Consider the following 26,821-nt stretch of genomic DNA (forward strand, 5'->3'; position numbering starts at 1 on the left):
AAAAAAAAAGGAATTTTAACGAAAAGCTTCTGGTACTGTTCATTTTAACGAAAAAATACATTTTTACACTAAAAAGTCAATCCTAGTACTATTCACTTTACCTTTTTATTTTGTCTTTATCATTAAAACTCAAAATTTTCTAGCTCTTTTCATTAGTTTTTCTATAAAAAAAAAAAAAAAAAAAAAAAAGGCAAACATAAAATACACTCTGAAGTCGTCCATTACGATACGCAAAATTCCAGTTCCAAATGGGACTATTCTCAACACATACATATCCTAGTAGGAACAGAAGAGATTTTGTCAAACTTTTCACGTGACATAACGTACATGTCTGCATCCTGTGACATATTTGATCTTAAAACTTTACAAAAAAAATCTTGAACGTAACCGGTTTATTATTTCCATCTTTCTCTCCCACATGATGAAAGAAAATAAATGACATAGCAAAATAGTTACATGGTAGAATTCAATGTTCTAAAAGACGTTAGGCGCTAGTCGGACAGCAGACTGGGGCTTAGCTCCTAGGTGGCTAAGCAGGGCCTAAACGAGCGTCTAAGCGGATTTAAGTAAATTTATTATATTTCATGTAAATAAGTGGTTGTTTATACTTAAAATATATATAATTTCATCATAAACTACAAAATAAAATGACACATATATTATGAAGTATTGGAACATAATGAAAACATAGAGAACAAGCCTATAATATGTTTTCATTTAAGTACTCAACAAGTTTCTTACAATTTATTGAAAAATATATAATTCAAAATGAAAGTTATCTATTTACTGTCTAAGTGAGTTGCAACCTAGGCTGGTGCCTAAACGGTCTAGGCGAGCGCCTCATCAGATTTAGGTGTCATTTCTTAATTTTCAAACGCTTAGGCATTAATTAGGACAGTGACCAGCCGCCTAGCGCCTAGGTGGAGCTAGGCGGAGATTTTTAGAACAGTGATAGAATCTCTCCTCTAGTAAGATCTATTAATTTTTACTTGAAACCAAACATTTCTCACTAGTCCGGCCAAAGGTATGCATTTTCAGCAATTTTGACAAATAGTAGTCAAAGTTTAAACCATGTACTCTTTTCAGAAGGTAAATGCTCATGGTTTTTATGGGTCTGCCGGAAATTGTGTGCCGGGTACCACCTGATAGCACGACGCACCCGAGACCACGAGGCACCTAGCGAATACAAGCCTGATATATTTCGGGGACAACATAACAATAGTAAGAGATTTTCACTCAATGTGGTCGGACAAAAAGTGTTCTCAGTAAAAATTTGAAGCCTGCTTCGTCAACCAAGAACCATGAAAGCCCAGGATAAATCAAACCTTCATTTCTAACTTAAGAAAAGGGTAGAAGCAACTCTTTACAAATGTTTTCTTATGAAAAAGATTACACCCTCACTCCAAATGTAATGACCCAGCAATTTCCTCGAATACATTATTACAACGGACAGTGACCCGCTAATTTGTGGGCAGGCTCCGTCGTTCGTTCATTCTCTTCACTGACCGTTAGCAGGCCGGAATACAGTGTAACCATTCACCCCGGATGCCATATTCGAATATTCTGGATTGTAGTATGGGTAACCATCAGGTTCTGTGTTCCTCATGCCAAGCTGCGATAGATCAGAACCAGCCATTGCCCACTGGTTAGGAACTAACCCATCAATCTGCCCATTCACATAAGACAGCGGACCAGCTTGCGGAGTAAATTCCCTAAGTGGTTCGAAGTGGCCCCCTAATGTGTAGCCCCTCTGGAACCCATCATCCTGGTAACTCCGTGTTCTCTCAAACCTACAAGAGCTGGTTGCAGAACCCATGTCGTTAGATATGCCCAAATCACCAGGGTAAGAAAATTGCCGACTTAAGTGGCCTGGCCCATTACCAAAGGAGTGGAATACAGGGCTTCCTCTAGCTGCACCAAAGCCGTGTTCATCGTCAAGCAGATCATTGATGATATCAAGGTGTGGGAACTCATCTGCCGATACACCTTGGGTCTCGCGCCCGGATGTACAGGCTGGGAACTCAATGGCCAAGTGTTCCCTTTGCCCACCTTGTAAAGGATGGAAGTAGTCAAAATTTTGATCATTAGGCAGGGAGGCAGGATCATAGTTCATGCCTTTGCTCGATTCCCTTTGAGAACTATCCATCCACTGGGGTTCATTATGCAACACATCCCGAGTTACCATGCCAAATGGGAAGCCTGACTTACGTGTGCTTGGGTCCATCATTTCAGAGCTCTTAGGTAAGAACATTGGGGCAGATACCAAGGCCAGTGAGTGAGAGTATACTGGCGATGGGCTCACACCTGAACTTGGAGAGTTAGTATGTGTGAGACCAGTTGAGCCTGAAGCAACATGGTTACCCAGTATGGCGTTTCTATATGACTGGGGAACATAACTATGAGTTGCTGGTGATGGGTCAGGACCCAACCGGCCAGCTGCGCTTACTGAACGGGCAAGCTGAGGAGCAGTTTGAGCTTGAACTGTAGGCACAACAGTAGAAGTAGGCCTCAGACCAGGAACAAGAGGAGCACTGGAAGGCCTAGACATCACAGGCATTTGATGTTCCATGGCTTTTTCAGCTGGCGTTGGAGTTGTAGCTTTCTGATTCTGAGGTTTGGACATGCCATTATTCTGCAGTAAAGTAGTCAAAGGTACCACTCTCTCAGTCTGTTGTGCGCCACTGGAGGATCCTTTTCTGAGTGGACTAGATTCTACAACCGGACTACTCTGGCTCTCTGACCTCGGCTGACCATTCAGGGGCACATCTTTAGGAGGGCTTCCAGGAGAGGATGTTACTGCTGGTGTCTTGTCTTTCAAAGGTCTTTCTAGATCAACCTCATCTTTGATACTCAATTTTTTCTGCAGGGATACAACTTCTTCCTCCTATTACACAACATGCAAACAACTGTCACTCAGGGAAAGTAACGAAATTGCAATTTATGCTGATAAGTGTACTTTTATGATATGTTAATTATGAGGATAGCAAGGAATAATGAAAATATCGCAAATGCAACAGGAAAAATTAGGGGCACTGTGACTTTTAAAACCAATTATGGGGTTAAAAATACAAGTGACGGGCCAACAACAGCAACAAGGAACTCTTCAACACTCAGGGAACACTATAAAAATTATATGAAAAAAAATTCCCACCTTAACAACGTGCTGCTCCAGCCATTTAATCCGATCCTGCAATGAGTGAGCAGCAGGCTCTGACTCAGATTCACCCGCCTTACTACTTCTAGAAACATCATTCTGATACCCTAAGTCCTCTACAGGTGCAGAAGGCTGATTATCCGTCTCATTTGGCCAACTATTCCTGTCACTTGTTGCCTTAGTGCGTTGGTGTTTCCCCCTGCAATTATGAATTTGGTAAATTGATACGGTACCTTATAGAACCATCAACTTCGGAGCACAATAAGTAAGCTATATATTTACCTGCTAGGTGATTTCTGGTTTTTGTAGCTAGAAAATGAGTTCCCCTTGTATGGCCCATTCATTACCACTGATGGGACGGAATCCGTAGAACATGTTGAGGAACTATCGTCCATCACAGATGGGCTCTTTCTTTCAGATACCCCATTTTGCACGGATGACAGCCCACTAATACCACTGCTACTGGCTTCTGTGGGAGGATGGACTTCTGATGTGTCAGTATCCCAATTTATTGGACCAGCATCTCTGTCTTCAGAATCAAGCAGAGGTGATTCAGCAACACCATCCACTGAATCAGACACGTCAGATACATCTTCCACTGTATCCAGCTTTTCGAGTACAGGTTGTTCTTCATCTGGTGTGTAGTCTTTCATTTCTTCAGTAGGTGGTGGCTTTAAAAAACCTCGTAAATTGATTTGGGTTACAGGTGTGGTTTTGGGTGTATTGACCACATCTTCTTGTTTCTCTTGTGCTTCTACATCAGGCCTTTCCTCCCTCCCTTTGTCCTTACCCTTCCGGTTGTTCTTTTTATGTTTAGCCTGTAGAAAAGAAGCAAGGGAGGGGTGTGAGCGATCAAAGGGAAAAAAATAAGAAAACATTTTTGACAAATGCAACCACCGTTTCCCCTCATTACAATGGTTTCAATTTCAAGTAAGATGTTGACAGAAAAGCAGCAGCCATATAATAGATTATTGTTTCCACCCTAAAGCTGGGAACAGAATTTTTTTTCAACTATCTGAAGGACCAAAATAGAAGATTAGAAGGTAAGATTAGTAAAAACAGGATCCCACTTGACAGTCTCGTTTTCAAAGTTGCAATACAGGAACAATATGAACTATGAAGTAAAAGATAACATTGTTCAGAAAGACACGCCCCCTATCCATGAAAATAGACTTGGGCAACATTTGTAAACATATTCATTCCAATAAAGGCTACTAGAAAAACTTTCAAATCCCATGAGGCTGCCCTTTCCCACATAGTAATACTAAAAGAATTGTGCTTTTAAATATCCGTTTGGTGATTTTAATTTTAAACGAGAGAAAAGGAATTAAGATGTTATTAACAAATTCAGCAGTCCAGCTGATAACTGTTGAGGACATAAGGTGTTAGACTCCACTACTGATTCACATTAATAGGACAGTTTGGGATATCATAATCATCTAAACACTCTGAAATGTCACATTTGCATTCTAAACAAGATAATACATAGAACAGAATCAAACCTGTTTTTTCTTCGACTTCTTTTCCTTTTCAGTAGCTCCTCGCTTTGCCTTCTGCTCACTTTCAGCCTGCCAAGCTGCTTCTTCCTCACGGATGAGTTCCTCTTGCCTCTTCAATGCAACAGATTCATGATAGGCAACTTCAATTTTATTGCTGCATGTAAATAGGACAAAGAATGATACCATCAATAAGAATAGGCAAGTAAATATGATCAGCATGTCAATGTTGAAAAGAGTGATGACCAATTGGTTCTCTTGGTCCAAAATTATCTACAAACATCCACTAAGATAATATTCATAATCCAAAATGCTTATATTTGAATTCCACTAATGAAAAGTGGCTAACTTCATTAGACCGCCAAATGCACCCTCTTTATCCAACAATAAGATAAAATAAGCCCAAAACAAAAAGCACTGATTTTTCCAGTAGGCAAAGATTCCAATTATAAATCCATTCCACATCACAAGGGAGATGACATTAACTAGATAATACTCAACAATTTGTAAACAAATTTACCAACAATGAAAAACCACATCTTACTCCTTATGCGTACTCATAGTACAGGACATGGCATGCCAGGAACTGCAATCCTTAATGCATACCAATAATTCGTCATAACTCTACCTATTTCAATTTGTGTAGTATACCAGGAACCGCAATCCTAAAAGAAACATGGCATGCCACGTCCTATGAAAGAAAATATATAAATGAAAATTTGATGGTAGCACAATAATAACAACCAAAATTTTCACTAACAGATAAATCATAAATCGTAAGTCTCCTACCATTTAGTATGAAACATATCCACAATATATGAAGTAGGATTCATAACTGATTTAATGTAAAGAAGGCCAAGAGACAATCTTCAAATATTGCATAAACAAGAAAAGAATATATTAGGGCTGACAGAAGACCTGAAAATATGAGCAAGGACAAATATTTCTACAGTCCTACGACCCAATTCCGTAAGACGTTTTTCATCCCGCTCAATAGAATCTTTGTTGAAGTCCTCTCCGGAATTTCCATCCTGCAGGAATAGCAGAGTGATTTTTCAGAAATCAAGCAGTTAAAAGAGTGGAAAATAGAACAAATTACACATCCGCACCAACAACTATAATATGTTCCTTATTTACTACATTCCTAATCATATTAATTTTGCACTCCCTTGAAGGCTTGAAGTGAGAGATATGTGCTATTCAGAATCCTTCTAATCACTAAAACACCATCATCTATAGATCTTTGCCCTTCAAACAAGTTTTGATTAGAACAACAAAATGCTTGAAACTTCTTACAAATCATATTTTTGGTGATACAAAACATATTTTCTAGTGAGTTAACCAGTCAGTGAACAGTGAACAGCGCACAGCGCTGCTAACAATCAAGATATACTAAACTACTCAAATTTCTAAAGGGAATAACATCTTTCGATGTATCCACATTTACGATAGCATTGAGGAGAACCATAATTCATGCCAAGCATTGTGAGTATAAAGGGTATAGAGTTTCCTTTATATGGTCACAAGGTAGAAACAACTGTTAACCAAAATCCTTGGTTGAAATGAACTTGTGCTTAGACAAGTATTTTCCTAACCGGATACTGATTCCCAATATCCCGAGCATAAACGATATAGCTGACAATATGAAATATTAACGTAAAAGAAGAAATGAATCCTCTATACCATATAACCAACAATCGGGACTTAAATGCGACAGACCAACCAAGCCAAACATCACTGTTTAGAATAGGATGTTAGCTACTCACTTTTGTACGATTTTGAGGACCCTTCTCATCTTTTGGAGGTAATGGTTCCAAGGCAGCCCTCTCAAGTAGCATCAGAACATCATCCACCAATACAAACATATCTTTCTCTACATGAACAATTGGTGCTGGCATTTCTTCAGCATCCAATAGTTTCACCTTACTTTTCTTGGACTTGGTTTGACCTTCAAGAGCCTTTAAACCACTATACAATGAGTCCATTACCAACGTAGATGTGACTTCTTTCTCAATAAAAAAGTGCTTAACAACTACTTTCAGGACTGCATCCATCTTCTCCCTGGACATACAGCGCCTGGCATTTTGTTCAATTCCCACCCAGAAGGAGCAGAAGCTGCAACGACAATAAAGGAAATGCTATCAAGAAATGAAGAGCATGTAACCACTACTAGAAGCGAGTAAATGACATATGTACAAACATGCAGACAGACATGCGTAGAAGAACCCACATGAACCCAAGGTAACCATATTACTAAAAAATCCAGCAGATACAGCAAAAAATTCCATCAAATTCATGCCAAGTCACATTTACAAGAACCATAAAGCACTGTAAAGGTAAGCTCAAACCATTATGTCTTCCAAAATAGGGCATTGTATAGTAAGCTCTAGTTGTGATCATTCCAAACTGTAACTTGACAGAAGTTCCAAAAGCAAAGACATACCTTGACCATCTAGCTTTATCCTCGATCAATTTTCCAAGTTTGCTTCTTCTCTCTTCCACAAAACGACGGCAAATTTGCTCTACATTTGTCAAGTATACCCTAACAAGCTCTCTCCTATATTGACAATCAAGGCAGCGAAAGGGCCGGTCTGCTTTCTCCCTACAAAACCAGAAGCAAAGAATAGAAATGCTTACAAACACAAATAACGTGCATGAATATTAAAACACAGAAGTGCTTGTCAAAACGATATTCAGCCACCAAAGATCAAAGTGTGAGTTTAAAAGGGGAGCTTTATAGTAAACTGGATTTGAAAATACAAAAGGACAGCAGAAGAGGATGCACTTCAAGTTAGATTAGAAATCCTACATGTCTATTTGGAATTGGAAAGGAAGTCTAATTTCTTATTCCAGTTAAAATAGGAGTTATAATCTGTAAAGAATATGTAAACTGCACCCTATGCCTATAAATAGGGTGCGGCAAGGCTTTAAACAGTGTGAGAAAATCTGTGACAGCCGAGAGAAGAGAGAGAGAGATAAGTTCTAGGGTTTGCAAAAGTACTATATACTCTATTTTAATGGAAGAAGCCGTGATTTCTCTACCCAGGAAAAACACAATAGGACGTAGGCAAAAGTTCTGCCAAACCAGTATAAGTCTTGTGTGTTTTCTAGTTTTCTCTATTTTGCTAAGTTTTAGCCTATTGCCGAATACAGCAAAGAGCAAGATCCAGAGAGTTAGAATTTTAACAATTGGTATCGGAGCTTGGTTCAAGGTGTTCTACAATGTCAAAAGGAAAGGCCGCGGACCTAGGGCCTACGTTAAAACCTTTTGATGGCAAGGATGACTTCATGGACCGGCAAATGATGATGAAGAATGTACTAATACAACAGGATTTGGATGATGCACTCGTTGGTGAGAAGCCTGCTACCATGACAGCAGAGGCATGGACTAAGGTTCTGAAGAAGGCCAAGAGCTCCATCGAGATCCATCTCACAAGATTAGTCAGGTCCCCACATCACAGAAAAGATGATTGCTCAGGAAGCATGCCAAAAGTTGGAGAATGTTTATATGGGCAAAACCATGTCCAATAAACTTTTTCTCAATGATGAACTATTCGGGCTTTGAGTAGAAGGAGGTGATATTGAAGATCACGTATGCCGGTTTCAGAATTGCATAGCCAATCTTCAGAAGGTCGAAGAAACTTACAAAGATGATGATATGGCTATCATCTTGCTGAGGTCTCTACCTTCATCTTTCAAGCACTTTTAAACAACTCTAATGTTTGGAAAGGAGTCCCTGAAAGGCTTGAATGTCTTTCAGTGATACGCTAAACTGGATGATATAATTGATAGCTCTCAAAGCCTTTATGTCAAAGGGAAGGAGAGGGGGTGGGAAAAGACAAAGGAAGAGAAAGTCGGTAACATGGGTTGGTCAAAATCCAAGAAGAAAAAGGAAAAGAAGTAAGGTTGCTTTGAATGTGGTTCTGCCAACCATTGGAAGAGGAACTGCAAGATTTGGAAAGAGAAGAAAGCCAAGATGGAAGGAAGCTCAGGGTCAACTAGTACAGTCACTAAGCAACAACGTGACGGGAGCTTCTTTCAATAACAGGCTTCAAGGTTTTCACAAGTTGGATTTTGGATACCGAAGGCACATTCCATATGTGTGCAGTAAGAGAATGGTTCGATACTTACATGGAGGTTAGTAGCGGAGAAGTTTTAATGGGGGACGATTCACCATGTCCAATAAAGGGGATTGGCACTGTTAGAATCAAAATGCTTGATGGAGTGATACGAGCTTTGGGGAACATCAGATATATCCCTAGACTGAAGAAAAATTTGATTTCCTTGGGTACTTTAGATAGGGCCGGCTATGGGTACCATTCTAAAGCAAGAAGACTCAAGGTAACTAAAGGATCACAGGTGGTAATGCAAGGTGACCTACAACACAATGAAGTACAACTAATTGGGACTACATAGAAGGGGGAGCAACCGTTTCCACAAGGTAAAGTGAAGAAGACGACTAAACTCTGGCATCATAGGCTAAGGCACATATGCCAAAAGGGGTTGCAAGAATTGCACAAGAAAGGCTTGTTGGAAGGCGTGTCACATTGCAAGCTAAACTTTTGTGAACATTGTGTTCTCGGAAAGCAAATGAAGGTATCATTCTCAAGTAGTAGTGCATATAACCGAAGCAAGGGGCAACTCAGCTATATTCACTCAAATGTTTGGGGCCTGCACCAACTAAATCCAATGGTGGAGCCAGGTATTTTGTTACTTTCACGGATGATTTTTCCAGGAAAGTTTGGGTTTATTTCATGAAGCAGAAATCCAAGGTTTTTGCAAAGTTCAAGGAATGCAGGACAGAAAATGAGAATGAAACTGGAAGAAAGATTAAGCACCTAAGAAGCGACAATGGAAGCGAGTATACAAGTAAGAAGTTTGCCGATTACTATAAGTAGGAAGGCATGACAAGGCACTTCACAGTAAAGCCCCAACAAAACGGAGTTGCTAAAAGAATGAACAAAACTCTCATGGAGAGAGAAAGAAGCATGCAATTTCATGCAAGATTGCCTGATAGTTTTTGGGCAGAGGCTGTTAATCATGCAAGTTATTAGATTAATGTATCACCATCTACAGTTCTCGGTTTTAAGAGTGCAGAAGAGGTATGGTCTGAGAAGTAGGTGGACTATTCCAAGCTCAGGGTGTTCGGCTGTAGTGCTTACGCACATATTCCAAGTGATGAAAGGTCCAAGCTCAAACCCAAGTCTACACATTGCATATTTTTAGCTTTTGAAAAAGGAGTGAAGGGATTCAAGCTTTGGGATATCAACAACAAGAAGAAGGTTGTCAGTCGAGATGTTGTCTTTGATAAGACAACCATGCCCCTGAACAAAGCCGAGAGCAGTGGGAAGAAAGACGATGTTGAAATACAAGCAACAAAGATTCCATTAATCAATTCAGAGGAAGAAGCTCAGGTGGAGAGGAAGAAGAAGAGCATTAACATTGTTCACCCATTAGGAATCAGGTGGAGCAAGAAATAGAGCAGATTGAAGGCACTCCAATCCGCCATACACCCCAAAGGGTTCGAACTCTAACCCACAATCCACCTGCATTCCAGAGATGCTGCATAGAGGAAACCTGACAAGTTTGGGTTTGACCAAGACGAAGTTAATTATGCTCTTAACATTAGTCAAGGAGATTCGACTACTTATCGAGAAGCTATAGCAAGTGATGAGCGAGATAGTTGGATAAGTGCTATGACAAAAGAAATGGAGGTCTCTTTACAAGAACTTTGTTTGGGAGTTGGTTCCTAAGCTCAAAGACAAAAGCTAGATAGATGCAAGTGGGTATTTAGGAAAAAGGAAGGACTACATGCCGTGAGATTCAAAGCAAGGCTCGTGGCTAAGGGGTACTCACAAAAGGAGAGGATGGATTACGATGAGATCTTTTCACCCGTAGTCAAGCATACTTCTATCATATTACTTTTAGCAATGGCAGCTCAGCATGACATGGAGATTAGGCAGATAGATGTGAAGACTGGGTTTCTTCATGGGGATCTAAAGGAGACGATTTTCATGGCTCAACCAGAAGGGTTTGTCGAGTATAGTAAAGAGAACCTAGTATGTCGGCTAAGGAAGTCCTTGTATGGCCTAAAACAATCTCCAAGGCAGTAAGAAGTTTGATTCCTTCATGCTGGAAATTAATTTTAGGAAATGTTTATATGACTGCTGTGTCTACTATCATGTGTTCCAAGATGGGATGGGATGATCATATTGCTATTGCTATATGTGGATAACATGCTAATTGCTTGTCAAGACAAGTCTAGAATTCAAGACTTGAAGATGATGTTGAGCGAGGAGTTAGACATGAAGGACCTAGGTGCTGCATAGAAGATCCTTGGCAGAAAATTCAAAGAGATAGGACCGCTGGAAGGATCTGGAAATCACAAGCCAAGTATATTCAACTACGATGCACAGATACGGCACATCGGTCGTGTATCACGTGTCGGATACGCAAATGGACGATACGCCCCTGATACGGCCGGATATGCATTGGATACGTATCTGGATCAAAGGATATGGCGTTTGACAGATGGATACAGGTATCCAATAGTTTAGATACGAGTATCCGACTGTTCGGATACGGATATCTGCACCATGGCCTTTGATGCAATTTCGTGGAAGAAAACCTCATGACGGAGATGACAATCTGGTGGAAGGAGGCCTCGCGAAGAAGACGACGCGATTTGGCAGAGTAAGGCGTCACACGGAGACAACCCGATCTAGTGGAGGAGGTTTCGCGAAGAAGATGATTGCTATAAGTCGACATGTTTGTTTGTTTTTGTAGAGAAAAACAACACCACAGGTTTTTTTTTTTAGGGTTTAAATGAGACTAAAGCCCAAAACTACATAGCCCACTGAATTTACACCACTACCATCCTTTCTTCTTGAGAGTTTGAATAGTATAAATTAAATTTGAGTAATTAATTTTTTTATTGTTATTATATTTTTTAAAACTCCGCCTATGTCTTACATGGCCGGTCCCAAGCCCGGATAAAGGAGGAGGGGGAGGGCGTCAGGTAGTCGACAGCCGGCACTCCATGATCACGTCGAATCCTTATGAAAATGAATCCAGAACAAAATCGCGCTAAAGCTAGGGCGTCACCCGTAAGTGGCGCGCTGTGTGGCCCGAGCACAGTGATAAGTGAGCAAGGGTCGCTGTATCTCCATCGGCACCCGGATGCAGTGTTAAATGAGCAAGGGGGCTATAGAAACTTCTTTTCGAACGACTCCACTCAAAGTTGTTTGGGAGCATATGCTCCTATCAACTTTACCCGGGACACACAAAAGAAGTACTTTGATCCTATTAGACGGGGGAGGGTGAAGAAGCTAGGACAGAAGGGTAGAGTTCAAGAGAGCAAAATGCGTTTAGGAACGTGGAATATAGGAACCTTAACGGGAAAATCTATGGAAGTAGTGGAAGTTATGGTGAGGAGAAGGATAAATATTATGTGCCTACAAGAAACTAAGTGGGTTGGTAGTAAGGCAAAGGATCTAGAAAACTCAGGGTTTAAACTTTGGTATTCGGGCACAAATAGAACGAGAAACGGTGTTGGCATCATTGTGGACAAGACCTTGGTACAGGATGTTGTAGATGTCAAGAGGGTAGGAGATAGAATCATGGCAATCAAGATTGTAATAGGACAAGAACTTATCAATGTGATTAGTGCGTACGCACCTCAAGTAGGGTTGGATACGAGTTCGAAGGAGAAATTTTGGGAAGATCTTGGAGACTTGGTGCAAGGAATTGCTCAGACGGAGAAGTTATTTATAGGAGGAGATTTAAATGGACACGTGGGCAGGGAGACAGGCAACTATGGAGGTTTTCATGGTGGCCATGGTTTTGGGGAGAGAAACGAGGATGGGGAAGCTATCTTGGATTTTGCAATGGCATATGATCTCTTCTTAGCCAACACCTTCTTTAAGAAGAGAGAAGAACATGTAATCACCTACAAGAGTGGGTCGTCAAAAACACAAATAGATTTTCTTCTAATGAGGAAAGAGGATCGTATAACTTGTAAGGATTGCAAAGTTATACCAGGAGAGAGCGTGGCTAATCAACATCGCTTGTTGGTGATGGATGTACATATCAAAAGAGTAAGACAAAAGAACAAGACTTGGAAGTGCCTAAGGACTAGATGGTGGAATCTAAAAGAAGAAAAACAAGTCATTTTCAAAGAGAAGGTAATCACCCAATGTGTGTGGGATAGAGAGGGGGAAGCTAGCCAAATGTGGGATTCCATGGCTAGTTGTATCCGAAAAGTAGCAAAAGAGGTATTAGGAGAGTCCAAGGGCTTTGCCCCACACCAAAAGGAATCTTGGTGGTGGAATGAGGAGGTACAAACAAAGGTGAAGGCTAAGAAGGAATGTTGTAAAGCCTTATACAAGGAGAGGACCGATGAAAATGGTGAAAGGTATAGAAAAGCGAAGCAAGAGGCGAAGAAAGCTGTCAGAGAAGCTAAGTTAGCGGCTTACGACGATATGTATAAACGACAAGATACCAAAGAAGGAGAGTTGGATATCTATAAACTATCTAGAGCAAGGGAAAAGAAGACAAGGGACCTAAACCAAGTGAGGTGCATCAAGGATGAGGATGGAAAGGTTCTTGCTACAGAGAACGCGGTTAAAGACAGATGGAGAGGTTATTTTCATAATCTTTTCAATGAAGGACATGAAATGAGTGCTTCTTTAGGGGAGTTGAGTAACTCAGAAGAGTGTAGAAACTACTCCTTTTATCGTCGAATCCGGAAGGAAGAAGTGGTTGTAGCTTTGAAGAAGATGAAGCATAAAAAAGCAATAGGCCCAGACAATATACCAATCGAAGTGTGGAAACTTTTGGGAGAGACAGGTATAACATGGCTCACTGACCTTTTCAATAGGATTTTGAAAACGAAGAAGATGCCAAATGAGTGGCGAACGAGCACTTTGGTGCCTATCTACAAGAATAAGGGCGACGTACAAAATTGCATGAACTATAAGGGTATTAAGCTAATGAGTCATACAATGAAGCTCTGGGAGAGAGTCATTGAGCATAGATTGAGGCAAGAGACACGGGTTTCGGACAACCAATTCGGGTTCATGCCAGGGCGCTCAACCATGGAGGCAATCTATCTCTTACGAAGATTGATGGAAAGATATAGAGATGGGAAAAAAGATTTACACATGGTCTTTATAGATTTGGAAAAAGCGTATGATAGGGTCCCAAGAGACATTCTTTGGAGGATTTTAGAGAAGAAAGGAGTACGAGTAGCATATATCCAAGCTATAAAGGATATGTATGAAGGAGCAAAGACTGCCGTAAGAACTCATGAAGGACAAACCGAAAGCTTTCCCATAACTGTAGGATTACATCAAGGCTCATCCTTAAGTCCTTACCTTTTTGCGTTGGTAATGGATGAGTTAACAGGACATATTCAAGATGATATTCCTTGGTGTATGCTTTTCGCAGACGATATAGTGTTGATAAATGAAACTCAGGAATGGGTAAATGCAAAGCTTAACCTTTGGAGAGAAGTGTTGGAATCTAAAGGTCTTCGCCTAAGCCGATCAAAGACAGAATATATGAAGTGCAAGTTCAGTGCAAATGGAGGCCAAAACGAGTTAGGGGTGAGGATCGGAGATCAAGAAATACCAAAGAGCGACCGTTTTCGTTACCTAGGATCTATCTTGCAAAAGAACGGAGAATTAGATGGAGATCTCAACCACAGAATACAAGCTGGATGGATGAAGTGGAAGAGTGCATCCGGCGTGTTGTGTGACCGCCGTATGCCACTGAAGCTCAAGGGAAAATTTTATAGGACGGCAATAAGGCCGGCGATGCTGTATGGCACAGAATGTTGGGCGGTGAAACATCAACACGTACACAAAATGGGTGTAGCGGAGATGAGGATGCTTCGTTGGATGTGTGGGCACACGAGAAAGGATAAGATTAGGAATGAGGATATCCGGGGTAAAGTAGGAGTAGCCGAAATTGAAGGAAAGATGAGAGAAAATCGGTTACGGTGGTTTGGACATGTGCAAAGAAGGCCTACTGACGCTCCGATTAGAAGATGCGACTATGGGACAGAGGTTCAGGGCCGAAGGGGTAGAGGAAGACCTAGGAAAACTTTGGAAGAGACTCTAAGAAAAGACTTAGAGTACTTGGATCTAACGAAGGACATGACTCAGGATCGAGCACAATGGCGTTCTAAGATTCATATAGCCGATCCCACTCAGTGACTTGGATTTTCCAAGTCTCCAACCGAGAAGTTTTCCTCACTCGGGAAATTAAGGGAACACTACCCCAACCTACATGCTCCACTCAGAAAGCTTCAACATACAAGCTTCAACAAAAGAAAATTCAAAGAACTTAGCGAAGAAGGCTTTGGTGTATTTAACACAATACGTTGAAATGAAGGAAAGCTTATTTATTGATATCCCCGATAAGCTACAAATATGTACATATACATGAGTCAAAATAAACACACAAGAGGGAGCCTTCACAAAGGTTGCTTAGGATAAGTCTCAGCAGTCGGTAGAGCCCCAGAAAGAGAAGGCACCGGAGGGGGATCATTTGGAGCCTCAGTACTGGACAGAACCCTAGAAGGAGGAGGCATCAGAGGTTGATCATTCGGAGCTTCATTACGCAGTACAGCCCCAGAAGACGAAGGCAATAAATGCCTTTGGAACAAACCCACAAATCTCTGATGATCAAGTAAAACCTGACCATCAGTTTCCTTCATCTGGTCAAGCTTCCTCTTCATGTTTGTAGCATAGTCATGTGCGAGCCGGTGCAACTGTTTATTCTCATGCTTGAGCCCTCTAATCTCCTGTTTGAGACTCATCACTTCAGCCGCCAATGATTCAACTTGGCGGGTTCGAGCAAATAGGCGTTGGGCCATATTAGACACAGAACCTGCACACTGAACACTGAGAGCCAGCGAATCCTTAACAGCTAACTCATCAGACCGTTTGGAAAGTAGTCTGTTATCTTTGGGAGTGAGAAGGTTCCTGGCCACCACCGCAGCGGTCATATCATTCTTCATCACGGAATCCCCAACGGTAAGAGGACCAGTAGGGGAGACGAAGGATGGGCGCCATATGTTGTCTGGAGAAGGCGGGGCTGCCTCTTCAACAAGGTTCAAGTCAAAACGACGGTCGGAGGGGCCAGACATTTTCAAAGGTGTTGAAGAGAGAAGAGGTCGGACAAATCAAGATCTTAGAAGTGCAAGAATGAAGCTTCTACTGGTGGAGATTCAAGTGTGCTTTGGAACTTAATGTCAGCCCCTATAAAAATCTGCACTCGACGGAGCTTCAGAAATCGAAAAGGCGCCTGCTCAAAAATCGAAGAGGCGTTTGCTTTCTCAAAAGCTGGGCTGCTTAGAGATCACGAGGGTTGATCTCAGAAATCGAAGAGGCGTTTGCTTTCTCAAAAGTTGGGCTGCTCAAAGACCACGAAGGTCGATCTCAGAAATCGAAGAGGCGCTCGCTTTCTCAAAAGCTGGGCTCCCCAGAGACCACGAGGGCCGATCTCAGAAATCGAAGATGCACCTACTTTTCCAGCCTTGTCAACACCTGTCACACACACACTCAGCTTTGCGGAAATTATGGGCATTCTGTCGAAGACTTCTGGGGAAGTAGAAAACACATGAATCTTACTGTTCAATCACCCACTTCCCACACGCAACAATAGCTCATGGGTACCACAGATAACTTTGCCAAAGTTCTCTGCCAAAGTTGAGCACGTGAAGCTTGCAGCTCCCACTACATCGCTCTGACCAAGAAGGGTAAAAGAATAGCAAAGAAACAGCACTAACAAAGTTTAGACCCATAAATTTTGAAGGTCTAGCTACCATATTATTACCCACAAGGGTAAAGGAACAGTACCACTGCTGGATAATTGGAAAGTCCCTGTGTGTCAACCTCTGTGCTTCGTGGCAAGGTAGACTAGCAAACATGCCCAACCTTTACTCACATTCGAGAAAACACCCCCAATAAGATTGCTTGCTCCAAAATCGAAGAGGCACCGTCCTCCGAATTTCGAGAGCCAGACTCCCAACATGACTACTTTCTTAAAAATCGAAGAGAGGGTAAAGGAACAGTACCATTGCTGGATAATTGGAAAGTCCCTGTGTGTCAACCTCTGTGCTTCGTGGCAAGGTAGACTAGCAAACATGCCCAACCTTTACTCACATTCGAGAAAACACTCCCAACAAGATTGCTTGCTCCAAAATCGAAGAGGCACCGTCCTCCGAATCTCGAGAGCCAGACTCCCAACATGATTACTTTCTCAAAAATCGAAGAGACACTGCTCCCCGAATCTTCAAGAGCCAGACCCCCAGCATGATTGCTTTCTCAAAAATCGATAAGGCATCGTTCTCCGAATCAATCGAAGAGGCGCTCGCTTTCTCAAAAGCTGGGCTGCTCAGAGACCACGAGGGCCGATCTCAGAAATCGAAGAGGCTCCTACTATTCTAGCCTTGTCAGCACCTGTCACACGCACACTCAGCTTTGCAGAAATTATGGGCATTCTGTCGAAGACTTCTGGTGAAGTAGAAAGCACATGAATCTTACTGTTCAATCACCCACTTCCCACACGCAACAATAGCTCATGGGTACCACAGATAACTTTGCCAAAGTTCTCTGCCAAAGTTGAGCACGTGAAGCTTGCAGCTCCCACTACATCGCTCTGACCAAGAAAGGTAAAAGAATAGCAAAGAAACAGCACTAACAAAGTTTAGACACATAAATCTTGAAGGTCTAGCTACCATATTATTACCCACAAGGGTAAAGGAACAGTACCATTGCTGGATAATTGGAAAGTTCCTGTGTGTCAACCTCTGTGCTTCGTGGTAAGGTAGACTAGCAAACATGCCCAACCTTTACTCACATTCGAGAAAACACTCCCAACAAGATTGCTTGCTCCAAAATCGAAGAGGCACCGTCCTCCGAATCTCGAGAGCCAGACTCCCAACATGACTACTTTCTCAAAAGCGAAGAGAGGGTAAAGGAACAGTACCATTGCTAGATAATTGGAAAGTCCCTGTGTGTCAACCTTTGTGCTTCGGGGCAAGGTAGACTAGCAAACATGCCCAACCTTTACTCACATTCGAGACAACACTCCCAACAGGATTGCTTGCTCCAAAATCGAAGAGGCACCGCCCTCCGAATCTCGAGAGCCAGACTCCCAACATGATTACTTCCTCAAAAATCGAAGAGACACTGCTCTCCGAATCTCGAGAGCCAGACCCCCAGCATGATTGCTTTCTCAAAAATCGAAGAGACATCGTTCTCCAAATCTCGAGAGCCAGATACCACAGACCACTTTTTCAAAGTGCTCTGACAGAATTAAAACATGTGAAACTGGCAGCTCCCACTACCGTGCTATGACCAAGCAGGGTAAATGAATAGCATTACTACTTGTTGTTAGGGAGACTCCTATATATGTCGACCTCCATCCCCAACGGACAGGCAGACCTGCAAAAATGCTCAACCCTTCATCATATCTGAGAGGGCATTCCCAACGAAGCCTCTCGAAATATTCAGCTTTCTTTCCCCCGATAATACCTCTGCAAACAAGCTATACTAGAGCAAGAATATCTCATATCATCAGGGTTAAAAGCAAGAGTATCCCATATCATGCTTTTTCCCTGTCTTTTCCTTTGGCCTTGTTTTTACCTGCAAGACAAGGAGAAAGAGAGCAATCAGTCAGCACTTGGAATCAAGCTTCCAGCCAGGAACTGACTGCCTGGAACCCCTTACCTGATTACTTACCTGGCATTACTCTCGAGTACTCATCTTCAACATCTTATGTTTCCAGGGAAGATTCCGCATCTGCTTGAGGAACAGATAGGGCAAGTGCGAAGGATACAAGGAAGCATGTGGAGACAAGCGTAACAGCACACATGCCGATACATCCATTACTCTGTCAAAAGCAAAAGTATCCCATATCAGCAGGGTGGAACGTACTCTAGATTTGATGGACTTGTTTTGACCCTCAAATTCTTCAGTCGGCCTTATACTCTGGAGGAAACCAGAAAACCCTCCAGCTCAGTTCAAGAATAAGCCTGTGGAAAGTTACTTCTTCAAAAGCAAAAGTATCTCATATCATCTCTTCTCATTTTTCTTCTCTTTATCCTTCATGCTGCTGCAAGATGGGGAGAAGGTGAACAATCAGTCGGAGCTCTGATTGCTTACCTTGTCTGTCACCTCTTTCAGCAGACCCCCTAGCTCGGCGACTTGGGGGACTCCTACTACATGGTTTGTATCGCGCTTGACCAAGCTTGAAACTACAAGTAAGCTTCAAGTGAAATTGATACATTACCTTGTGCATCTCCACCAGTTAAAGATACCACCCCTGGATGGAGGAAGAGTACTTCCAGAGAAGATGCCACATCTACCTATGAGACAGATAAGGCAAGTCAAGACGACACCACACTCCGATACTTAGAAGTTTCGTGATTACGAGATCATTCTCCCACAATATTTCCTAATGTCATTTGTACTAAATCATTCACTTGTACTCACTAAAGGAGAGCTTGAACCGATGTACTTGTGTAAACCCTTCACAATTAATGAGAACTCTTCTATTCCGTGGACGTAGCCAATCTGGGTGAACCACGTACATCTTGTGTTTGCTTTCCTATCTCTATCCATTTATATACTTATCCACACTAATGACCGGAGCAATCTAGCGAAGATCACAAAAAGCGACCGTTTTCGCTACCTAGGATTTATCTTGCAAGAGAACGGAGAATTAGATGGAGATCTCAACCATAGAATACGAGCTGGATGGATGAAGTGTAAGAGTGCATCCGGCGTGTTGTGTGACCGTCGTAGGCCACTGAAGCTCAAGGGAAAATTTTATAGGACGGCAATAAGGCCAGTGATGTTGTATGGCACAGAATGTTGGGCGGTGAAGCATCAACACGTACACAAAATGGGTGTAGCGGAGACGAGAATGCTTTGTGGGATGTGTGGGCACACGAGAAAGGATAAGATTGGGAATGAGGATATCCGAGGTAAAGTAGGAGTAGCCGAAATTGTAGGAAAGATGAGAGAAAATCGGCTCCGGTGATTTGGACATGTGCAAAGAAGGCCGACTGACGCTCCGGTTCGAAGATGTGACTACGGGACAGAGGTTCAGGGCCGAAGGGGTAGAGGAAGACCTAGGAAAACTTTGGACGAGACTCTAAGAAAAGACTTAGAGTACTTGGATCTAACGGAGGACATGACACAAAACCGAGCGCAATGGCGTTCTAGGATTCATATAGCCGACCCCACTTAGTGGGAAAAGGCTTTGTTGTTGTTGTTGTTGTTATTATATTTTTTAAATATATATTTATTATATAAATTGTCGTATCGTGTCTTAATTTTTAAAAATTTGACGTATCCCCATATCGTATCGTGTCGTATCCTCGTTTCCGTGTCCATGCATCGTCAGAAGGTTCTTAAGAAGTTTAACATGCAAGAAGCAAAGGCAGTTTCAACTCCTTTGGCGGCTCACTTCAGGTTAAGTGGGCAATAATGTCCTAAGTCCAAAAAGGAGAAACAAGCAATGGAGAGGTGCCCCATGCTAATGTCGTGAGCTGCCTAATGTATGCAATAGTATGCACACAACCCGACATAGCTCAAGCAATCAATGTCGTTTCCAAGTACATGGCAAATCCAGAAAAGCAACATTGGGATGCAGTCAAGTGGATTTTGCGTTATTTGAAGGGTTCTTGGCGACAAAGGATTATGTTTGAGAAGCAAAAAGAAAATGCAGTGGTGTTGGGATGTGGATGCCGATTATGCAAGGACATGGACAAGAGAAGGTCAACTTCTGGTTATGTCTTTACATGCTCAAGAGGACCAATCAATTGGAGGGCACTACTGCAACCAATTACAACTTTGTCGACCGTAAAGGCAGAGTATTTTGCTTTGCCGAAGCTGGAAAGGAAGCAATTTGACTTAGTGGCTTGGTAAATCAAATGGGAATCACTCAAGGATTATGTGAAGCTAAAAAGTGACAATCAAAGTGCCATTCACTTGGCAAACAATCAGGTTTTTCATGGAAGTTCAAAGCACATTGAAGCAAGGCATCACAGAATCAGAAATTGGGTTGAGTCTAAGGAGATTTGGTTGAAAAGGTTCACAAGGACGACAATGCTTAGTGCCGACCAAGAAGTTCAAGCATTGCTTGAACTTGATCAATCTCGTTGATTGATTAAAGTAAAGCACCTCCTCACTTGAGGTGCAATGAGGCAAGGAGACGATTGCCAAGGTGAAGATTCTTGAAGATTTCGAACGCTGCTTCAAGAAGTTTCAAAGATACTTTGGGAAGCAACGATCAAGACTTAGTTTGACTCACCAAGGTGGAGATTGTTTCGTTTTGGCTCGTCAATTAGTGTCCTTTTCTGTATAGGATTGTTTTAGGAAATAAATGGTGCACCAATTCTTCTCTTAAAAGGGTTAGGAAAGAATCTTAGTTTCCTTATTCAATTTAGATTAGAAATCCTAGGAGTCTATTTGGAATTGGAAAGTAAGTCCAATTTCCTATTCCACTTAAAATAGGAGTTATAATCTGTAAAGGACCTGTAAACTGCACCCTATGCCAATAAATAGGGTGCAACAAGGCTTAAAAGTGTGAGATAATATGTGACAGCAGAGAGAAGAGATAGAGATTAGTTCTAGGGTTTGCAAAAGTACTGTATACTCTATTATTAATTGAAGAAGCCGTGATTTCTCTACCCACGGAAATCACAACTGGATGTAGGCAAAAGTTCTGCCGAACGAGTATAAGTCTTGTGTGTTTTCTAGTTTTCTCTATTTGGCTAAGTTTTAGTCTATTGCCGAATACATCAAAGAGCAAGGTCGAGAGAGAGTCAAAATTTTAACAAAAAAATCATAAGTGGATTCCCTTCAATATCACAAGATATAGTGCCTTCTTAGCTATAATGTATCCTTGTTGAGACCTAACTACGTTACTTATTTTCAGATTATAAGTCAAAAATACAACATTCGTGCTTCAGTAAATCAAATTATAGCTTGAATAATCATAGAGCACCTGATGACTTGGACTTGCGCCTTTATTATAAGCGTGTCAGCATCAATAAACCCATCTAATACTTTTGACAGCTCCATGAATTTTTTCCATCCCCAGTCATGCTCTTTCTTCCAAAAGCGATGTAATGTATCTACAAAAAATGCACACTTACTCAAACGTGGTGATGGATATATTAACAACCCACTGGAACAACAAAAACTTGATTAACCAACCAACCAGAATATTTCGATTTCTTAGGATCTTTATTTACCACAGCTATAGTAAACTGAGCAAAATGGCTCCAACCTGTTAGACAGACAAATGAGAAATTCCACAATTATACCCCCAACAAAATCAATAATCAGAGATAATTCAACAAAGGAAACAATAACACACCTGGAAGAAGTTTGTCATGATTAGCTACACAAAGAAACAAAGAGAGATGATTGCAAACATCACAACCTTGGGGATAGATCAAGATGTACCTGCCATAACAAAAATTTCAAAACTCACTCATCTTATGATGACTGTTTGCCCAAGCCACATGCATCTATCAGCAAATATGTACCAAGCTTAAACTATGTTGCATGGACATATACATAATTCTCATATTCCAGCAATTATGCAACCCTTCAGAAATGAATTTGGGGTACATTCCCTCGGTGGGTACAGAAGGAATCCTGAAGACGCACTCACTGGAACCCCCCCCAATATGTTTGTAACATATAACCACTCATGATTAGAACATCACATGGTACATCAACAAGGTAGAGGAAACGTAGTCGACCTCAGCTCCACTTTACTTAACTATTTATTGGTGGGTTGTATGTGTTGTCTGGAAAGAGGACCCAATGATTATTAATTCGCCAGAACCAGAAATTAATTTGATACAACTTGGATAAACAAGCAAACTAAAGTACTAGCATTTTTTGTGCTCAACATGCACAGAAATAATATTCAGAATTCATACCACTTGTAGCCGCCAACCTCAAAGGCATTACTGCGAAGTTCCCTTTTGTTAATTTGAGAAAATTTCTCTATCTTCCACGTGAACTTTCCATATAATTCAGACGGCTTTGGCCCTATAAAGAAGTAAGAGGTTCATGAACATTTAACCAACTCATCCAAATAAAATTTGAAAGCAGAAACACTCACTAATAAAATGGCATGGGAAACGTAGAGGTCTTAATTCTTACAATAGAATAAAGGAAGGCTAAATTTTCAATCCAAGGTGGAGTGAAAGGGTAGTTAGAAATGAAATATAACAAAGATGAATTAAACCCGTATATAAAATAAGAAATTTGGGAGGAAATGACATATTATAAAACTGATTCCATGCAGAGATGAGCAATCAAGTATAATGCTGCCCTTGTCTCCCTTCACCGATGCATGCTACAATTAAGTGTGGGGAGGTTTAATAAAACTTTGAAAAAAAGGTCTACCAAGTTATTTCATATGTTTCAAGTGAAAAAATACATAAATGGAACAGGCTACTATGTTATTTCACATATTTCAAGTGAAAAATACATAAATGGAACAGGTGTTTCATACAATAAAAATAATTTTTTTAAATTTTGAATTTTTAAATATTTAGATATTCAAATGGACACAATTGTCCAGCCCTTTTTTTCCATACTAAGCAAAACAAACTGTAGTTACTAGGTAAGTAAAACAATAGATTAAGCAATCTCTCCCTAGGACAACCTAATTCTCCAAATTGACCTATGTGATCAGGAGACACACTCATGAAAACATTTACAACATTTCAACACAAGATTAAAATACTTCAGAGAAGGATTGGACTCATCCTATGGTGCAACTTGTGAGTACAAACTTAAATATGGCAAAGGCTAATGTATTTGAAAATAACAAAATCATCTGTACAGTAGCTATAAAACATTGGTAGCTATATTTCACATAACCACAATCCAGGTGCATATCATCTTTTAGCTCCATTGATTCAAAATTTCCACAAGCCTGGTATTAGATTGGAAAAAACGAATACACATTCTAACACACTAGGCAATAAGCAATGTAGTGCACAAAAACCATACCACCATCATCGTCGTCATCAGAGTCCCAATAAGGGGGCGAAGTAGATGGGGTTCCATTTTCCACCTGCTCAGAGGACCTCCATTCTGCTAAGGCTTCCCCAGAGAGACAACGCTGCCCACTTGAAATCCCCTCCGTAGACCTTCCTGCACCAGACTCTTCACTAGAAATCCCAGCCATTTCCCACTCCAAAACTCCTGTCCTCACACTCCAACCCTGCTCACATGATATGAGAAAAACAATCAATAAAAAAATCTATCTGCATTAGGAGTCCATTGCCTGAAAAGTAGCATGTGCACACTACAAGCCACACTTTCTTTCACCAATTACATCATAATGTTTTAAGAGCCCAGATATACAACAACAACAGACATCTCAATGTTAGAATTTCAGGGGAGAACCAAACTTAACAAATTGAATCACACTTTCTGTCCTGTCTGTTAACAAGTAAAGGTAACGAGACGACCGTAAAATTAAAAAAGAAAAATTCTATTTTTTTGGGACCTGACAAAACAAAAATCTCAGTTCAACCGATTAATTAGCTTTAGATGATGACAGTTTTACAGCAATCAAGACTTAAGGCGACATAGAACGCAAAAAATATTAAACCTAGTAAAAAAATTCATGAGTTTCTCTGCAATCAAACAGCTTATCAATTACCATTCCCTAAACCAAAAACCCACATCCGAAAATCCAAAACCAATAAACCCTGAAATCAAACTCCAAATACTCGAAGAAACCAAACTGAATTGAAACCAAACAGATTGAAAGTACGAAATTGCTAATCAAAAACCCTAAAAAGTCAGAACCATTTTGATGAACCCATTTGCGGAAAACGCAATCCAAATAAAAACCCACAAAAATCCGAACCAATCGAACTAAGATCGAGGATAATCAATCCCCTTTAACCGCGATAAAAAACAATCCATTAGAACCACAGAGGAACGAAATCATAAACATTACAGGAGGAACAGAAAAGGGAATCTCGGAAACGATATCCAATAGATCGAATAGTGATACGAACCTGCAACGAAGACCAAAGCTTATTCACAATGGCCAACGGAAGCTCTGAGATTCTAGAGAGAGGAAGAAAGAAAAAGAGAGGGGGGGGGTGTCGAAGGAGCAGCGGAGAGAGATAGAATTGAGCAAAGGCGGAACCGAAAAAAGAAAATCTTTTTTTTTTTTAATTTAGGGGAGGTATTCAATTAGAATTTTAAATCATTCTCTAATATTCAATATATATTTAATTAGGATTTTAAGGTAGTTTATTAAAATTCTTAAAAATTTGGGTTTATTCAATTAGAATTTTAAAAGAGTTTATAACATTCCAGATGTATTCAATTAGAATTTGAATTTAAAAAATTTAGAAAAGTTGAGGAATTAGAGAGAATTAGAGATATTTTGTAGTGTATTTTAAGTATCCACAAATCTTACCTCCCCATGAGGTTTCGAGAGAATTGAATCAAAATTTTACATGAAATCTCTACAAATCAGTTAAACTCTATAAAAATTCATGAGTTTATAAATCCATTAAAATCTCTCAAATTCCTAATTGAATACACCCTCTTAATTTTTTTTATTTTTCGATTTTTCCGTTTTACTAAATTTTGTTGATGACTCAACATTTTTTCCACTGCTATGATAAATGACCACTTTCTATTTTTCTTTTTTGGAGATGATGACTTTGCCTTTTTTTTCTTTATCTTTGTTAATGCGAATAAAATTAATTTTAAATATTAAAATGCACTTTTGAGAATTAAAAGAATTTATAATTGAGAAAAACAAAACTGATGAGGGGTAAAATTACAATGAAAGGGGATGCAAGGTTACATAGGGTAGTGACAAATGTGGGGAACAAGTTTTTGTATCCAAAGCTTTGATGGGCTTGTGCTATAAGGTAGCGTTTGGTACGTAGAAGAGACAGAATGGGACAAAATGGAACGGAACAGAACGAAGGTTCTGTGCTATGTTTGATACGCACAAGATGGAATGGGACAGTTGTTCTGTTCCGCGTTTAGTACGTGCAGGGCGGAATGGAACAAAGGATTAAATGGCAAACGTACCCATGGTTCTTCGTTGACTCCATCGACTCAACCCCATAGATTTTATGCAGAAATTGGATTTTCTGCAACCGGCATGGCTATGGGAATGAAGGTTAAGCAACATGCAGGACCATCGTTGTTAGAGCTCTGTACCTCGTCACCTGGCACGCCACCGGACCTTCCCTAAGATCTCCAGATGCGAGTTGAGCAGCGTCACCGTCCACAACAGCTACGACATCGAAATGCCCTGAGTCGCGAAGATGAAGTCAATGAGGCAGTGGATCTGGAGATTAAGGAGAGGGAAGGGAGGCGGTGGAGGATTTTGGAGTGATTGAGGCTACGGGAGAGAGAGGGTAGAAGCTCTGGTTTGTGACGATGCCAGAGAAGTAACGGGGCATCGTCAAGCAACAGCATCGGTTGCGTCTTGCCAGTAAATGACCTTGAAGGTTGGCACAGCAGAAGACAACGGTCTCATCGTCGAACCAGTAGGGAGGACGAAGGCGGGGGGAGGAATGCGGGGTTAGGTTCTTGTGGGTTTGTTGGGATTGGGTTAGCATTGGGGCCGATTAGAGATGGAGGATGAGAAGAGAGGGAGGCTACAGGAGAAAGATGAAGGTTAGATAGTGGAATTAATGAAATAGTTAAGGGGTATTGTTGTCCAAAAATTTATAATTTTGTGTTCCATGAGGTAAGGGTGGAACCAAAATTTAGCTAAAATATGTTCCACAGGACAGCCCACCCCACTCTTTTTAGCCACCAAACGTAGGACGAATGTGTTCCGTCCCATCCCATATACCAAACGGTAACTAAGAAGATAAGCCAAACCTTCATGTTCCTCAATTCTGAGTTAATGAAGACTAAGTCCAAAGTATCCTGAAGGAAAAACAAGTCTTATAAAATGATTTTTTGTTCTTCCAACAACTTCTATGTGTTTAGTCTGGTGTTACATTGAATGTTTCTGTCGTTGATGAATTGTTTCCAAGGGCTTTAAGGAGCTTCCCATGGCTATTGAGGTGCTTCCCATGGCTATTGAGGTGCTTCTTGTGACTTTCATAATGATCTGTTAAACTAAC

The 26,821-nt window shown here is 40.9% G+C and overlaps 1 protein-coding gene across 1 annotated transcript; it reads right to left on the minus strand.

Annotated features, from left to right (window-relative positions):
• Window positions 1-1,315: 1,315 nt before the first annotated feature.
• LOC103428078 (TNF receptor-associated factor homolog 1a-like) lies at window positions 1,316-24,883 on the minus strand. The gene is made up of 13 exons (XM_029091548.2): window positions 24,731-24,883; window positions 23,709-23,922; window positions 22,625-22,736; window positions 22,051-22,139; window positions 21,892-21,960; window positions 21,676-21,805; window positions 7,094-7,252; window positions 6,417-6,765; window positions 5,569-5,681; window positions 4,657-4,807; window positions 3,437-3,972; window positions 3,152-3,353; window positions 1,316-2,884 (listed from the first exon to the last, which is right to left on the minus strand). The coding sequence occupies exons 2-13, from the start codon at window positions 23,884-23,886 to the stop codon at window positions 1,499-1,501; spliced, it is 3,474 nt and encodes a 1,157-aa protein (XP_028947381.2). The 5' UTR covers window positions 23,887-23,922; window positions 24,731-24,883; the 3' UTR covers window positions 1,316-1,498.
• Between the last annotated feature and the right edge of the window lie 1,938 nt (window positions 24,884-26,821).

The sequence above is a fragment of the Malus domestica genome, chromosome 13 (assembly GCF_042453785.1).
Source record: "Malus domestica chromosome 13, GDT2T_hap1".
Lineage (NCBI taxonomy): Eukaryota > Viridiplantae > Streptophyta > Magnoliopsida > Rosales > Rosaceae > Malus > Malus domestica.

Excerpts from the sequence above, each read along its gene's own strand:
- LOC103428078 (XM_029091548.2), bottom strand. The coding sequence starts at position 23,886 with ATGGCTGGGATTTCTAGTGAAGAGTCTGGTGCAGGAAGGTCTACGGAG. Across the intron at positions 21,961-22,050 it reads TCATGACAAACTTCTTCCAG|GTTGGAGCCATTTTGCTCAG; the intron begins GTGTGTTATTGT and ends TCTGTCTAACAG. Across the intron at positions 5,682-6,416 it reads GTCCTCAAAATCGTACAAAA|GATGGAAATTCCGGAGAGGA; the intron begins GTGAGTAGCTAA and ends CTATTCCTGCAG.